This window comes from Manacus vitellinus, unplaced genomic scaffold, assembly GCF_001715985.3.
Source record: "Manacus vitellinus isolate BGI_N305 unplaced genomic scaffold, ASM171598v3 ctg7180002433272_pilon, whole genome shotgun sequence".
Taxonomy (NCBI): Eukaryota; Metazoa; Chordata; class Aves; order Passeriformes; family Pipridae; genus Manacus; species Manacus vitellinus.
This window is the reverse complement of record NW_021938455.1, coordinates 1-17,864: the sequence shown is the minus strand read 5'-3', so window position 1 is coordinate 17,864 and position 17,864 is coordinate 1. Positions and strand designations below refer to the sequence as shown.

The 17,864-nt window shown below is 37.9% G+C and overlaps 1 protein-coding gene across 1 annotated transcript; it reads right to left on the bottom strand.

Annotated features, from left to right (window-relative positions):
* Positions 1–4,548: 4,548 nt before the first annotated feature.
* LOC108641569 (sodium channel protein type 5 subunit alpha-like) lies at positions 4,549–16,491 on the bottom strand (the record flags this gene model as incomplete). Its single annotated transcript, XM_029958371.1, has 10 exons — positions 4,549–5,618; positions 6,964–7,228; positions 7,978–8,078; positions 9,544–9,685; positions 10,624–10,677; positions 11,554–11,808; positions 11,916–11,988; positions 13,073–13,311; positions 15,586–15,740; positions 16,377–16,491. Coding segments are annotated over 10 exons (2,469 nt in total), but the record flags the coding sequence as incomplete, so codon positions are not given.
* Between the last annotated feature and the right edge of the window lie 1,373 nt (positions 16,492–17,864).

Below are 17,864 nucleotides of genomic sequence, written 5' to 3'. Positions count from 1 at the left end.
GTATTTGTCCAGACACTAATTTGTGTGTTTGACATTTCCTTTCTTTTTGTGCTCTGCAATGAAATAAGAAATCACACAGACATGAAATTTGGTATTTAGCAAACAGCGAATTGACTTTACAGAACAACAGGAAATAGCTTTTATGGGAAGTACACATTAAATGCATTGTTACACAAAGTAGCTCTCTGCCTAATGACCTAATGTACACTGAAGAAGTCTGAAAATTATGTCAGTGCCTGAAATTCAAGTTATTCCCTGTGTTCCTCTTAGTGTTTGGAAAAACAGTATTAGTATTCTTGAAGCTTTTTCATTTCTCAAGAGTAAAATGCTAAAAGCAAAATATTGTTCCTACAATCTCTAAAAGATTTTCAGCGTTTCTTGCAGTCTTGCTAAGACAGTTTATGAGATCTCACCTTTTATTGCATGGCTCCCAACATAACAGAATGATGAAATGACAAATATAAGAGGCCTAGCCACTTGGTTTCAAACCTATTTGTTGCTGTAGCTCCCTGTAAAGTTAAAGTCTAAACTTCAACATGTCAAGAATGCAACTTGTAAAAACTGTGTAATACCAAACAGCTTTACATATTAAAAACCAACAAAAAACCCACAGAATCACAGAATTGTTTTGGGCAGGAAGAGACTTTAAAGATCACCTAGTGCCAACCCTCCTGCCCCTTTCACTAGACCAGGTTCCTTGGAGTCCCACCCAACCTGGCCTTGAATATTTCCAGGAATGGGGCATCCAGAGCTTTCCTGGGCAACCTGTGTCAGAGCCTCACAGGGGAGAATTTCTTCCTAATATCTAATCTAAACCTTCCCTCTGTCAGTTTGAAACCATTCCCCCTTGTCATCACTTGTCCTGTCACTACACGGCACTACTTGTAATTAGTCCCTCTCCATCTTTCCTGTCGGCTCCCTTCAGGCACTGGAAGGCCACAATCAGGTCTCTGCTGGGAGTGCACATCGATGGCTCATGTCCAGCCTCTCACCCACCAGCACCCCCAAGTCCTTCTCCAGAGGGCTGTTCTTGATCCATTCATCCCCCAGCCTGGATTGATACTGGGCATTGCCCCGATCCAGGTGCAGCACCTTCCACTTGGTTTTGTTAAACCTCATGAGGTTCACATGGACCCACTTCTAGAGCTTATCCAGGTCCCTCTGGATGGCATTCCATCCTTTTGGAGTATCAAGTGCACCAGTCAGCTTGGTGTCATCTGCAAATCTACTGAGGGTGCACTTGATTCCTTTGTCTGTGTCATTGATGAAGATATATGTAGGGATAGATACAATTTTGGAACAATTTGTGACGGAAAGTTAGAAAGTCAGTTTTTGCTAGGAAGGCTTTCTGCCTAAATTGTAATTCTTTCTCCAAGGCAATTTCAATGCTTTTCCCCCCTGCATAGCAAGAGAAGTTCTGAGCCTTTCTCTCTGATACGTGAGAGAAGATAGTCCGGACATACACAGAGGCCTTGGGAAGGCAGAGTAGAAACAGAGAGGATAAAAGGGGCCCTGAGGGGGCAGGAACTCACCTTTTTTCCCCTGGAGGCCTGATGCATTGCATCATAAAAAAGTGGTCCTTGTATCGGAAATAAACCTTTTTTTTTAATCCTTCCACTGCCTTGGAATTCCTGGTAAGAATACATGAGTACGTTCACCTTACATTTTTGGTGTAGAATTGGCAGTTCCCCAGAGTAACCCTGCAGTGGTTGCAGAGGAGATCAAGGACTGTGGGGCCATGTCACCGGCCCCCTGTGTCATGAGACATCTTCAGCCTCTCTAGCTGCCTTTTTTACCACGGTGTCTCTCCCGGTAGCCTGGCTCGCTGTGAGGTCTGTGACAGGGGCAGGCCAGGTGGGATGGGTTCTGCTGACTGGATTTGGAGCCCTGGACCAGGAGATTGTGTCTTTGTGGGGCCAAGTAGCGGCCCGGGAGCAGCAAATTGATGGCCTGGAGCGTTAACTACGCTTGGAACATGCAGCGTTAGAGGCTTTTGGCCAGCAGGGTCGGGAGCTGGAGCTTTTGGTGTCCCGCACCACTGGCACACGGCCAATGGAACAGGGTGCAGGTACAGTCTTGCCTACCCGAGCTTTCGCCCGTATGGATCCCTCTGGGGGTCCAGGGAGGTGGGATGGAAGTATTTTGACGGAGTCTTTGAACTCCGAATTTGACTGTAGGCCTAGGCCAGCAGACATTGGCCTAGTACAAGTCTGACCCCCGATGAGGCCACTTTTGCTCAGTGTGGACTGCAAAGGCGTGTTCCCCAGAGGCTTTGAAACAGTCAGGACAGAGATGGGGGCATTGTGTACGGGAAGTTTTGCTCCCCCCTCCTTCCCCCGCAGCTGTTCAGAGCTGTCTCTCCTGGCGGGGACTGGTGTGGGGGCGCTGGCTCTGCTGGGCTGCTGTGGGGCCCATCCTTGGGCCGCAGGGGTTGGTGGCCCCAGCCCCACTTGCCGGGCTTCTGACACTGAGAAGGACTCTCTAGTTTGTTTTGTTTCTCTGGTGTGTGTTGGCCCCTTTGATGGATTTGTTTTGAGTGCTACTCGGGCAAAGATGATTATCTGCGAGTGTTCCATTTTGGTCAAAGAGGGGTAAGTGGTGGCCCTCAGCTGCCATGGCAGGAAGATAAAAACACCTTGGCCATGTCTGCCTGCTCAAAACTCATATAGTGTTTGGGAGGCAGCTGTTACATATGACCTTGTGGACACAGCCCACCATTTGCTTCTTTGGCAGGTGCCTGCCTTAACTCACTCCCCTCTGCTTCTGTCAAGGACATAGTGGTCTGTGACTTTTTTCTAAAGTTTTTGCAATCAATTTAATACCCCTGGGCAGAAGTGTGCAAGTGTGACACCTCATTCACCGAAGATTGACCACATTTTAAACCACACTAAATGCTGCCATCTAATGGTACCTGATCACTGAACAACAGCTGTCGGCTCAGTCCAGCTCTCAAAGAACAAAATAAAGAGTTTCACCTCACAAGCATCACTCTGCGTGAAACAACACAAGCTGGACAGGAGCAGGTCTCAAGCAGAGCCACCAAATATCTCTGCATCCCTCTGCCCAGTGTGGGAGCTCCAAAGGGCAAATTCCTGAGTTATGCTAAGAGGTCCCATTTCCTGGGATGGTGACTCCACTAGTTCCCTGGGGAGCCGATGCTCAACCATAATAAAGCCCATTCAAACCATACTGTATCTGGACTCTTAAACTCTTAGCTTTCCTATGTCTTTATTTGTCCTGAAATTATTTTAGATTTAACAATATCTGTCATATTTAATAGTATTTAACACAGGAAATGACAGTAAAAATTGAGTAATTACCTTATTGTTCCTGCTCTTCTTGGCCTCAAAATGATAAATCTTTTCTGATTCCCTGCAAAAAGTGAAACATTTTGATTTCTTGTGCTAATAGGTAGCTACTTCTGGAAAATTATATTACCCCTCCAAGAACAGATTATGTCTTGTAATAAATGAAACTGAAGATACTCCTTACAAAACAGACAAAAGACATATTAAGCATCTGAACTCTTTATTGAAGAATCTAAACCAGTAGTATTTTATTAGTGGTCCTGAATCCACCATGACACTTCATCTGAATAACCTAAACTGCAAAAGAATCACTAAAATATTATTACACATTCTTCATGCATTTTTTTTCAGAATCAATCAAATAAATGCTTCCTCTAGCTTTTATTAAATGTTGTCTCATAAGATATACCATGAACTCCTTTTCAGAATACTAAGTAATGCTTTCTATGACATTTGGATGATGATGAAAATTTATGTACAATGATTCTCAAGATTTTCTGGAAGCAATACCCCTTGTATAACATCTTTTGATTTTGGTAACTACGATTATGACAATTTTCATACACTGAATGATACTAAGAACAAATTATATACAACTTCTATGCACAGGCAACTGAGGATGATCTGTTAAATCCATTTAGGTGCATATATAAAGACACTTCCAAAATTCTTAAGCATAAACAAATCCACCTACACATGCTAGGAGGAGGATGGTCCCAAAACCATCAAAGTTAGAGGCTGATTATACTCGAGTTTCCTGAATGAGCTCTATTACAGAAGTGAAGTAATTAGTCCATTTTGCTACAATAAAGCCTAGTTGGAAATATTGGTTATCTCTAAAGAGATTTACATTATTCTAGAGCCTTGTGTGTTTATAAATCTCTGCTTACAACCAACCTTTTATGGATTTCTTCCATAAACACGTGAACTAGGACAAAACTGGCAGGTGAAAAATTAACCCACCTAATTCAGTAGCGGATAAAACGTTCTATGGTTTGATTTTCCTCCAATATTTATGACATAGTTCTTCAGATCTTAATCATTTTAAGAATTTGAAAATTTGAACAATCCCAATACTTGAAGGCTGCCATCATTATTCTAAATTCAGAGTATTTTGCTCTGGGATTCACATATTGTCTCCATCTGAAAATCAGTGACTTTGCTTTAAAAGTCAAAAATGCTGCAGCCTGAGGTAACCTTATGTGTCCAGCTTATTGGTTTGAGCAACAGCAACATAAAGTCAAGGGAGAGATATGGAAGAAACAGGCCTTGATTTATGTATCTTCCTGCCACTACTGTCATTAAGTGTGTCTTCTCCAAAGACAGCACTGTTCTGTCTGTGATGGCATAAGAAAGATGTATTTTTGAAAGAACGTTGTATCAAATACCTCCTGAAGGCCCTTTGGATAATAACTGCTGATACCTCCTCTTGTTTTCTCTTAAATGTAGAAGAAATTGGCCTGTGAGATCTTTTAGATGGATTGGCAGCCACAAATTTTTCTTCAATCAGTAATTTAAGTGTATCAAAATCTCCACATTCTCCCAAGACTCGTTTACTGAAAGCAAGCAAGATATCCAAGCAGTGGATCTTATCTCCACTCACTAGAGGGAGGTCCATGGATATGAGCTGGATGTTATTGGGCTTTGGAATGCGCAAGGGTTCTGCCAGAGCATCTGCAAAGTCTGAAAGAGCAGAATAGTCAATAAACTGTGTTGCCAGAGGATCAAATTTTCCCCAGGTCTCATAAAACATATCAAAGTCCTCCTCACAAAGAGGATCTGTGCTTTCTTCGGTGGCAACATTGAAGTTCTCTAAAATGACAGCTATGTACATATTTACAACAATGAGAAATGATATAATGACATAGCTTACAAAATAAAAAATACCAAATGGTCTATTTTTGCAAGTAGTTTTATCTGTCTCTGTTAAATTTAAGTTGGGAGCACATGTAACAGATTCATTTAACAAAGGGGCCAGAAGACTATCCCAGCCAGCTGATGTTGTAATTTGGAAGAGACAGAGAATGCTTCCAGAAAAGGTTTGAAAGTTGAAAATGTTATCAATCCCACCTTCCCAGGGAAGACAGGCAAAGTTTGCCATGCCTACAACGGCATAAATGAACATAATTAGGAAAAGCAAAAGGCCAATGTTGACCAGTGCAGGAAGAGACATCAGTAATGCAAAGAGAAGGGTTTGAAGTCCTCTCGCTTTTCGAACCAATCTCAGGATTCGGCCAATTCGCACCAAACGAATAGTTCTCAAAAGTGTAGGAGAGATGAATTTTTTAAAGGCTTCAGAAACTCCAATACCTTTGAAAGGAGAAAGAAAACAAAATGTTGTCAAGCCATATTAGTTAAATTGTTGTCTGCTTTGTTATATTCTGTGCTTTAGGTGTCAGAAGTAACACTGACCATATTACACCACTTTCCACACAAACATCATCAATACTGAAACTGCTTACAAGACAGCTTAGGAAAAGAAAGACAAATAGCTTTCAATATTAAAGAGTTTTCAAGATGATGCATAGTTTGGAAACTGCATCCTCCCAGATTTCTCTAAGCCAGAGGGGTGAAGGTCGGCGTTCATTGCTCAAGTATTGAAAAATCCTTTTAGCTCCATTCAGCTCCTGTGCTGGAAGCTGTGGGGATTGCCTCCTAGCTGCTGTCTGCTGCTTCTTTACAGGCCTGATCACATGCTAAATGTGAGGCTTTGACTAATGCTTGGTACTTGAAGGAGAGCAGAGGAGGCCAAGAGGATTCTAAAGAAAAACTGTCTTTTAGCATTTATCCCCCATTACACCCTGTTCTTTGACCCTACTAACAGAGTAAGGGTACAGCAGGAATGCAAATGATTGCAAACAGAGGAGTTAAGGAGTCATCATTTTCCTGGGTTGCACGGGACAGCAAAGGGTTACTGTGCTTAGGCACAAAACAGAGATCTCAGAGCAGTTTTTCTTTCCTGTCCTTTATTCTGTGATATAACCTGAGCCTGAGCGGGAAGAACAAACCAAATATACTGTACAAGAAACTAGAGCTATCTATGACCCTTTGTAGAGGACATGATCAGCATCTAATCTTATCTGAAAAGCCAAAAAAGCCAAGTCAGTTTTAGTGAGACTTTTCACACTCACAAGTATTGGCCCAGATTTAGAATGGTGCTGAGCAGTTATGTTTTCCTGAGCTTTCTAAATCAGCAATCAGGATCTACCCTCTGTAAAGTAGGTCCAGGAAAAATTAAATACATCTTTCTCATTTTTCAAGCAAATGTATTTTTAACATGAATTTACTTTTACTGTGAAAACAGCAGTTACCATGATAACATGTAAATCGAAAGCATAAAGACAGTCAGACAACAGGTAAAGTACAGTAATGTAGAGAAGATGTTAATTAATTAAATTTCTGCTCTGTTAATTACTCAATAAAACATACTTTAAGAAAAGTAAAAATTGAAAACTCCATTTACCTCTTAGTACTGTGCAAAATTGTAAGGGAAAACAAAAATACATCCTTTTAGAAGGAATGACTTAGCATATAGTTTGAAAAGGTACAGTGGATCTGGAATTTGTTTATCAAATATATCTAAGTGGTTACTTCATACTGAAATTTGGCTCAATATTGGTAAGACACATTACCTGATTTAGTGATTGGTACTTACTAACTATTGAAAGGACCACAACAATAAAATCAAATAAGTTCCAGCCGCTTTTGAAGTAATGCTGTCTTAAGGCCAGCACTTTTATGACACATTCTGCTGTAAATAAAGCCACAAAAAAATAGTTGATTTTATTCAGAAGTTCCTTGGTGCCTTCCTGGTTATTTTCTGCCATCATAACAACCATATTTAGGCAGATGAAAATCAGAATGATGATGTCAAATGCTTTGTGCATTACGATATCAAACAGCAATCCCAGGAATGCATTCTGTGGAGAGAAAAAGAACCGCATTCAAATATTAATCAGTAATTTGTGCTTGGAAAAGGACCTTAAGATAATATAAATTTAACAATAAGCTACTAGAAGCATTTTTGGGTGATTTCTTTAGATCTTCAGTGAAAAGTCACATTGGCATATGTATATGTGTGTGTGTGTGTGTGTGTGCGTATAAAAAAGTAGGAAATACATCCAGAGTACATTGTGATTGCTCTTTTAATAGAAATATTTATTGAAGCAGATATTTTAGGATAAGCAATTCAAATTAAAATGTCATAAGCAAGAAAAACTCTCAATAGTTATTATGAAAATCCAAGCCTGGAATTAAAATTAAGAAACTAAAAGAAATAAAACATAAGAGTATTTAAAAGCAAATAATTGCCATGGGGCATGTGCTATTCTCTATTCATTCTCACCTGCAATAATCCAATCTCGTGGCAGAAGCAACATCATGCAACTTAAGTAACCAAGGTCATGGTATGGTTCTCAAATACTAATTATGAACCTTTATAAACAGGTTATACATTTGGATAGGTCATAAATAGGATATAAATTTCCCTAATTAATACCCACAAAGAAAGACTCTTTTAAGAAAAAGACAGTAAAATGTAAATACTACATTGAATGAGGAAGATGATGGGCTCTAAGGCAAAGTTTATTTCCCTGTGCCTGGGCTACTGAGTTCAAAAATAGTCACCATCGTTGTATCTTCTGCCATGTTCTACTTAAGATAATCTCACCAATGGTCTTGGGATGGGTTTTTGAGGTTTCTTGGATCCAAGTTTTTTTAGGGCATTATAGTACTTTTTCTGTTCCTCAGTCAAAAATAGATCCTTTCCACCTAAGTAAAGGGAAAGAATATTGTTGTTCAGCTGAAGTTTAAGCAGTTCCCTAAATAAATTCCAGCAACTTTCTGTAAAAAAGAGTAAGTTACAGCTGTCCTGATTGGGACCTAAGAGGGCACAGAGACAAAATGTGTCTTCACTATTTCTCCTTTTCCCCTTGATCTTTGAAAAGATGTATTGGAAAGAGCTGATCTGGGTCTGATCATGACAGTCTAGTCTAGGCAGTGTTCCCAAGTCAGTTCCCTCAAGTGTGAGAGCCTTTCTGAAGTTTTACAAATCTATTTCATATTTTAAAAAATTACATACGATTTACCAAGAAGGGAAATACTTTCTATTTTTGGGGAAGGTAGAAAAAGAAGGGTATTGCTGGACTAGCAGGTAAATGGAGGATGATGGACCCAGTTCTACAGGAGGTTCCTGACAATGAATTTCTTATTCCCATCTACACCCTCTATAGTACTTAGCAATCACTTTGAACCCAGGATTCAGAAGCCACTCATCAATCCTAAAAGCACTGAGTGATCAGCATTTTGTAGAACAAACACACAAGAATGTTCAGTAGGGCATCTGCAATTTCAATAACTCTGGAAAGACGTCTGAAAATTCCATTTGACTTCATTATATGGAATCACAAGGAAAATCCCCAAGAAGCAGCAATGAAATGGAAGAGAAAAAAATGACAAAGAAAAAAATGTCAATCACAGCATGTACTAAGAAAAAAGTGTTAGGTCCACATAAACTTCCAGTAAATGTTCAGGCTTATAAACTACTAAAGCACTGTTGTTTCTATCTGGTTGGATTATTGTAACTGGGACTTTGTTAGAAAAGGAAATTCTTAGAGTGAAGTTGGACTGTTGTTCCTCAACCCCCAAATATCCTTTCTCTGTTCAAATGCAGAGAGCAGAAGAATTTCTTGTGGGCTTTATTGCTCTCTCTCTCTACCCAGAGCAGCAATGCTCTGACACTTGGTGTATGAGTCGGGCTATGGAAATAAAAAAGGGTTCCTGTAGAGATTCTGTCTTCCAAAAGTGAATCTTGAAATTGTAAACCTCCTGTTGGGGTCTGCTTTTTTTGAATGAGCAAGAGGTTTATTTGTTTTAAGTCGTCCAAGTGAAATAACTTACTCAATTTTCCTTTCCATTCTGGATGCTTTAACATCTAAATGAATCAGGACAGAATTCAACCTGGTTTTGGCTTCTTATTTCTGAAGCTACTCCCTCCTTCCTCCTTGTCCTCTACTCAGAACAAATTAAGGACTTGGCAGGAAAATGGAGTTTACAGGCAAATTGCTAAAAGCCTTGAGGAAAAGGCTCCTGTTTGCAAAATTTGGTTTCAAGTGTTATTGTTTTAAATTTATCCAGTTAAACAGTTATTTCAAAATGTTAGACATCTACATGTCAAACCAGCATTCACTTAATCAAATCTGGATTACAGGAGACACTGAGTTAGTTCAACTAGTACTTATCTTTTTCCTTTGTTGGTTAAAATTGCTGATAATCACTCCAATGAAAAGATTCAGCATGAAGAAAGATCCAAAAATAATGAAATACAAAAAGTATAGGTACATGTGTAGGCTTGCTTCAAACTTTGGCTGTTCATTGATCTGTTAAAAAAAGTCAAACCAGAAAATAATATTGGTAAAAAGGAGATAATCACAGCTTTACCATTTCAAATTTATAATAACAGATCTTTTTATTGTCATGAGGGATAAATTATTTTCATGCATTTACATCTTTACCTGGATGTACAGATAGAACCACTCTCTTGTTCTATCTTGCTACTGATTGTAAAGATAGTGACAAGCAGAGCTATAGAGACAAATACAGCTTTAGCAAATTTTTAAGTCATAAAGAACCAATTCCAATCAGAAGGGATCCTGTGAATGCCCTGATTAAAAACAACAGCTCAGACTAAACACAATGGTGACCAGCCATCCTCTGGAATGCTGTCCCAGACAAGAGGCAATTCTAAAGCCCCAGCTCACTAAGATCAGCCCTACAAGGAACAATCACGTTAATCAGCAACTATTTCACTGCAGTCAAGAGCACAGAGACTGAAGGAGTGAGAAAAAGATAAATTCAGTTAAACATAGAGAAGTTAAAACACACTGTCCTGGTAAGAGAGTGAGGAACAGCACATGCAAAGGGGGAAGAAATAGTGAGGGTGTCAAACATAGGGAAGAAAAACTCCTGAAATAACTGCTCTAGCTGCATGCTGTTTCAATGCTCCTGTACATGTTTAAAAAGGAAGAAAATTTGCACAGTCCCTCCAAGAGCTTCTGTATTCTGTTTCCAAAAGAGACTTGCACAAAGCTTGCAACCTCTCCTCCTCTGCATTCCTGACATAGCAGGCTTCTGTGTGGTGTCACTCTACTTTGACCAGTTTCTTTTGTCTAAGTTCCAGATTTTTGGTACTCCAAGGATTATTGTTTCACTGCGTAGCTGGATGCCTTCAACCACTTGTATTTTTGACTTGATATTGCAAAAAAGATGAGGGAAGAAGAAAAGGGAAAAGAACAAAATTCTCATTTTAGTGACATACCTCACGTGAATCCACTGCTGCATACACAATGTCCATCCAGCCTTTAAAAGTTGCCTGAAAAAAATGCATTATTAAGTTTGTTATCACTGAGAAAAATCAAGTATAGCTAATATAAATGTGTTGATAGTTGCAGAAAATTAGCAGTGTGCCATAAAAAATATGCATCACTTCTAAAGATCTGCTGGGAAGTATCACTGGAGTTTAGTAAAGAGAAAAAATATTTCCCGAAAGAAAACAAAAAAACCCATAACTCATGTGAAATGTATGTTAATGTTAACTCTCATTAAATTCAAAATTTTTGTAAAAAAAATCAGTAAAATTTTAACCTTAACTTATAAATATAATGTGAAAGTATAAAAACAATTTCTGAGAAAACAGCAGACAATTCCTTCCTGCAATTTTTAGCAACTCTGCAGAATCATAGAATACTTTAGAGGATCCAGGGCAAAGAACTTCAGCTAAAAAAGATACAGCGATAACAGCCAACTTAAAAATTGCCTTTCTCTCCTTTGTTGTCCTGTTAGGGAGCTCAATAAATTAGTATCCCAATCCTTCATGACTTCTACAGCAAAAGAAAATATAAATAAACTGTGCCCTGATTTTCTTTCTCATCCAATCTAAGCTAGAGAAAATGAGAATATTTTTAATTCAGTAACTTGCAGACTATTTCGGGCTTAGAGTGTTAATCAAAATTAAAACAAAATTGAAAAGTCATGAAACAGAGTTCTTGATTTTAATACAAGGTTGCATATGCTCAAGTGTTCTGTAGGAGGAACTGAGCAGGTCACCAACAAGGAAAATATATATGGAAGCTAAAAAATATCCCCAATTTCAGTGGGATAAACAGAAGCATAGTGGTGTCCCATGGTTGTGCTGCTCAACCCATTTCCTTGAAGAAAACAAAACTGAGAATGTTTTTATAGAACTCACCACTTGGAGCAGAGCCAAGTATCCCATCCCAACATTATCAAAGTTTACAGGAGAATTTGTCCATTTTCCACCATGAGACTCACAATCAGTTTTGTCATTAATGAGACTGATATCTCCTTCCTGGAGTATGCACTTTGAAAATCTTTTCCCAAACCATTTTACTCCTAGAATGTTAAATAGGAGCCAAATGACAACACAGACGAGCAAAACATTGAAGACTGAGGGGATAGCTCCAAGGAGTGCATTGACAACAACCTGAACAAAATGAATGAAAATAATAGTGAATTTTATGTTGTCATTTTCAAAAACATCTTCAAATGCAGCCATTACAAAAAATTCACACCGACCCCCAATATCTTTACCTTTATCCCTTCAAATCTTGACAAAGCTCGTAGAGGCCTCAATGCCTTAAGAGTCCTGAGAGATTTCAGGCCACTCCAAGAGGAACAAGGTGATACATCTTTGGGATCATGACTTAGTCCCCAGGAAACAAATGACAGCTGTGTTCATAGAATTGGAACTGGGATTATTAAATGGTAAACAAATTTTCCCTTGTTTGTGTTAGCAAACAATCATTACCTGAATGTTACAATATCTTTGATCAGTAAGTCAAATTAAGAAAATACACATTAAATTCAAAGTTATTGTAATTTTACTTCATTCTTTTCTAATATATTTTAAAAAAACCTAAAGTCATGGTACATATTCTTTATAAATAGCCATAATATTAGACCTTCGTGTTGAAATTTCCTCCTACTTCACAACTTTCAATGCTGACTATTCTGAAGCCATCAAAAAACTACTCTGATGTTACCATCAGTCATCTGTTTACATGTCCTTTTCTTTAAATACTTAACTTCAGAATCTTCCCAGTGTGATGTTGACAAGCATAGATGTTTCACTTTTATATGGCAAGATTATAATAATTAATATTGTCTGAATTCATAAGAAATATGTAGGAATTGAATACTGCATTTATCTCGCTACTGGTGTTTTCAACGTGTATCTTTATAAATATGCAAAGGATTGCTGGGATTTCTCTTTTGCAAAGCAAAAAGTTCTTTCCTACGTCTTTAACATTCTGGTAAATGATTTTTCCAACAATACTTTTCAACTCCCCTTACTATCTAAGTTTCTTCTCTTTCAAGGAAGCAACTCTACCTTTTTTCTGTTTCTAAATGCCAAAATCATGGATTAATGGAATGGTTTGGGTTGGAAGGGACCTTTAAGATGATCTAGTCCAGAACTGCCAGTAGTTTCTCATTCTTCTATCGTTTTAAGTAATTTATTTTAGTTTTGTTTCTGATCACTAATTGAACTCCTTCTCTCCACTTGAAAAGGTTTTTAGAGCCATCATGGTCCTCAGTGATGGTGACACCTAATGAAATTTTCTCAAACAACTCCTCGTTATTGCTGAAAATTTCAATTTAAATTTGTCCTAAGGTCTCTTTAAATTGCAGATTTTTCACCTTTTGGAAACTGTCTATCACATTTGTAGTTATCCATAATTAGAAGTTACATGTAGTTATCCAGACAGAAAATGTCAAAAATCAAAATGTATGACAAGTTGAATATAATACTTACACATAGAATGACAAAGTCAAGCAAACACCAGGAATTTGTGAAGTAACTCTGCAATCCATAAGCTACCCATTTCAGAAGCATCTCCATCAAAAAGATGTAGGTAAATACTTTGTCAGCATAATCTAGGATCAGTTTCACTGTTTTTCTATTCTGCAGGTGAATATCTTCAAATGCCTGGAATTTCAGAATTCAAACAGGTCAGTAGTTGCATGGAAAATTATTCCTAAATTGCACAAGAATACACAGTTTGTCTGATTACAACCATTTCATATTAAATTATGGGCAACCTCCACTTAGTTTTATACTTAGAAGTAAAAAAATGAATTGTAAAATAAGAGCAATCTCATTTTCAGGTTGTTGAAAAATCAAATACTTTCAGGTTTTTATGCTCAACATTTCAAAACTTGTCTGAGGATGGGCAATTGTGGCTACCACATTCTGGCTTCCCAATGTAATTGATAATTTTGAAGGTGTTGGTCTAAATTCTTCACAATAAAGCCTGACTTGAACACATTAACCACTGTCTTTCAGACTCTGACCTTCCAAATGAGTCATCTTTAGTCAGCCTGCAGAGTTGTAATACACACATGGAAAAGAATGACAAACTCCTTAGCTGGAACTGTTCATTCCTGGAGTTACAGGTTTTTTCACCTAAACCTTGACCTTGAGGTTTTAGGAAAATGCTTTATTGATCGCTGCTGTTCACATCAGTGTTTGCTTGTGTTTAATGCATTTGCTGCCTGCCTAATTAATTTTGAGTTTTTGATATTGCAAATCTACTCCCAATTCCTTTTACATCTTGCATTATTTCCTCACCAAGCCTCCACTTCTCCCCTACCCACTTCATTGAGGTATTAACAGCAGACCTGATTTGCTCCCCTGCACTTAAGACATGCCTAAAAACCCATCTAAAAGGCCATGGGAAAGGTGGAGCAGGAGCATAGACCACTGAAAAAACAAGGAGCAGAGATGCTCCTAGGTATAATCCAATAAAACTTATGCACTCCTGTTCTGCAGTGTTAGAAAACAGTGATTCTGCTTCTGGATCTAAAGGGGTCTTCCAGTTGTGCTACAATTAGGAGAAATGCCTCCAGAGCAGAGCTGTCCCTGTGCCCATGGGACTGTTCATTTGAGTGTGGGTAAATGAGAACAACTGGCATTCATGTGCATAAACCTATTTGCCATTTCTGACCTTTTTTCTTGAGTAAGTTTGATCATGTGTCCTCTTATTGCCTGCTAAACCTTGGCTACCTTGATCTCCATCTACCAGTCAAACCACCTGCTCATTAGCAGTGATGTATTTTCCTTGTCTACCTACTCTTAATTGCTGTTACCTTAAAAAGTTAGAATCTACTTAAATTCCTAACTACTCTTCTTTTGCTCTGAGCACTGAGCACTCACCATGGACTTTTCTGTGCATTCTTTCTGTGATCACCTCTCTAATTTTCTTTCAAGGCAAGGACACCATTATGTTTCTTTGTTCTAACTGGTTCAGAAAATTCCCTACCAGCATACAACTTTATAAACAAAGAAACCCAACCAAACAAAAAATGGACAAGTCCCTTTTTGCAAGAGGACAACAGTATCTTAGAAATGTGAAAGTTCTCATTGTTAAACATCTTCGATGACAAGAAAATGTTGTTGTATTGTGTAATTTTTGCACCTGGGTACCAATTAGCTTTGTGTTCAACTTAGAACTTAGAGTACAATAAAGAATAATACAGTTTCCTTCCTTCAGTTTGGTTCCACATAACTAGAGAGGAGGCCTTACAGAAATCCCAGGGATTTCCCTTGGTGATTTTGCCATGGGAATTTAAAAGCAGACAGTTTAAATCTATGGTTCAGTGAACAACCTGAACTTAACGTACACAGAGCAGATTTTATTTGGCAAATTCTGACATTTACCACATAGATCCCTTTCAGATTATTTGGTTGTGTTCCTTCTGCATTATAAAACATTCGTTTTAACAAATTACTTTCAGTCGACAGTGAATATGCTTTCAAATCACAGAAGTTCCCTTATTTTTGAGTAGAAATGGATCTGATCAAGGTAGCAACAAAACATTACCTCACCTATGAGTTTACAGCCAACTTCACTTTGAGATTCTAATCATAATGTTTTAAAAACGCTTTAAATATTTAGAGGTGCTATTATTTTATTTAAAAGTGCTAAGTAATTTCAGACTCTGGTTTAGCCTTGTAATTAACGCACAAGTGTAGGAAGAACTATGTTCCATGAAAAACTACAATTCCATATAGTTAAATCCATATATTTAAATATCTTATCTAACTGGGGGAAAGTCTTATCACTGTTAAGGGATGCATTTATTACACTTTTTTCTCTCCCTGCTGGAAGGAATGTCAGAGTAGAAGAAATCAATCAAATACTATTATTTTCCTTTACTGACAACAATCAATGCAAAATTAGAGAAATTAAATGCAATTTACCAGTGCTGCACTGCTCAATACTATCACAAAAATCATAAAATATTCAAACCCGCTATGGTTAACAATTCTGTAGCAGGTTTTCCTGAAGTACCACCAACTTCGGCCTGGAAACTTAGTGATATCCACTACACAGCATGGGACACATTTACCACAATCTGAAAAGAGAAAGAACAGTATATTGGTCTATGGAAAATGCTGAAACATGGAATCAAAACAGTATAGGGCATCTCAAAGAGAGCTTCTACAGACTAGAGAAAGAATGTGCTGTTTTACCTATGAGGTGATGCTGTGGTTGAAATGATCTAAATATAAAGAAAAGAAAAAACTTGTATGCAAAATTAATCTCTTTTAATAGAGCAACACATACATGGAAAAAACAAATAAGCTTTTGTGCTCTTCTGCAGAAAGGCTGGTGGCCACAAGGAAAAAAGCACCTTTACTTTTATATATCTTTATTTCTTCTTTTTGTTTTAAAAAGAGAGAGTACCTTACTAGTAGGTTAGTCAATTATTATTTTTACTGATTATTTCACTTTATTCCACTGCAGAGACATTACAACTACACTCCCTGTTCACTGCTTTGCACCAGAAACAGTCTCCATGAATCTGTAAAGGCAGCAGGATTGAAGCATGAGAGTCAATGGAGTCTAAGGAGATGGTCAGGTAATCAAAGGCAGATGTCAACTCTGGGATGAGCAGGAAAACAGATTCTGCTAATTTGGACATGTTCCAAGTGGATATTTTTTAACACTGGTTCATTTGGTGTTAACACAATAGAGAAAAGATTCCTACTTTCTCCAAAACAGTCCTTAGGTAGGTGTGATTTTTCAGTCTGGAAAAACATCTCCAGACCAACAGCTGCATCCACACTGCTGGCTTCAGAAAAGCTGTGAGCAGCACCACATTTCTGCATGGGAGAAGGAGGAGAATTTATTTGCTTTTCATTAATAAGGTTAACAAGCCAAAAATAAATGAAATTTATCATTCCCCCACCTCCCTCTCCAAAGAATTCTGCAGTCTATAAATTACCTTACTGTTGCTGAACTACCAAAATGAAATTACAAATAACAGGACAGAAAAAGCCAATCCCTACTCTTTGTTTCCATGCTTTTAATTTAATAAGTTCCTTGGTTTCTTCTTGTCATCTAAACAGGAGATGCAGGAAGAAGAAGACCTTCTTATGCTACAACTTTGGACAAAAGTCTGACTTCTTCAGGTCAATTCAATTCTCTTTTCATTTTCAGAGATACAAACCATGTCTCAAAAGGCTTGAAGATGGGAAGACCTAGCAGGATAGAAATGTATGTATGGACTACACACCTCAAAGAATTGCAATTACTGGTAGGTAACCTACACACTTGTAAAACTAAAGACAATAAGGAAAGCAAATATAAGGAAAAAAGAGTAAAGAAATCTATCAGCCATAATGTGTAAATGCCCTGAATGGCATGGAAAGTGAAGGCATGAGGATAGGGATAAGAATGGGAAACCAGAAGAAGGGAGAATTTCCTCTGTCGACAGCCATGATGCTCTACATGAGTCTAAGGTCCTAGGGAATCTTCATCATATACAAAAATGCAATTATTTAAATTAATGGGCACTGCAATGTTTTCAATATTATTTTTAAATATAAACACATTTCAATAATGTATAACAAAGAAAAATTCTGGCAACTGTGCCTAAAACCAGAAAATGCTAATGGGCTTTGACTTTTGGGGGTAGTAATCCAGAAAGATGCTGAACTTCTATTTAATTTTCTAGGTCATTGGAGGCAAGCCATGATTCTCCACCTTTTTTTTGGTATGGAACTGTACTCTACTAGAATAGTAGAATGAGTTGGGTTTCTATACCAGAAAAAGCATGGTTGTTTAGGGAACAACTTCTAGAGAGCACATTTTTGCATCCAGGAATGACAGCAAACAGAATAATCCAGACAAACAAGTAGCATGTATCAGACATGCTTACAGTAAGTGTGTTTCCTGGTTAATTTCTGTTTCCTTATTTTGTACAAAATTATACATTAAGTTACACCATTAACCATGGCTATTGATGAGACACAAACCTCCATGCTATTACTGTCTCTAGAGAGATGTGCCACCTCCATAGGCATCATAATTGCTACTCTTCAAAAAATCCCAATCTGTCCTGTCATTGCTGAATGAGAGAACAGCTGTGACAGTTTGAATCTCTAGCATATTCCACAAGTTGATAAAAGTTAGAATTACCTCTTTTTGCTCTTGCTTTTCATGTGTTACTGTGAAAACATTTATAGTTTCAGGA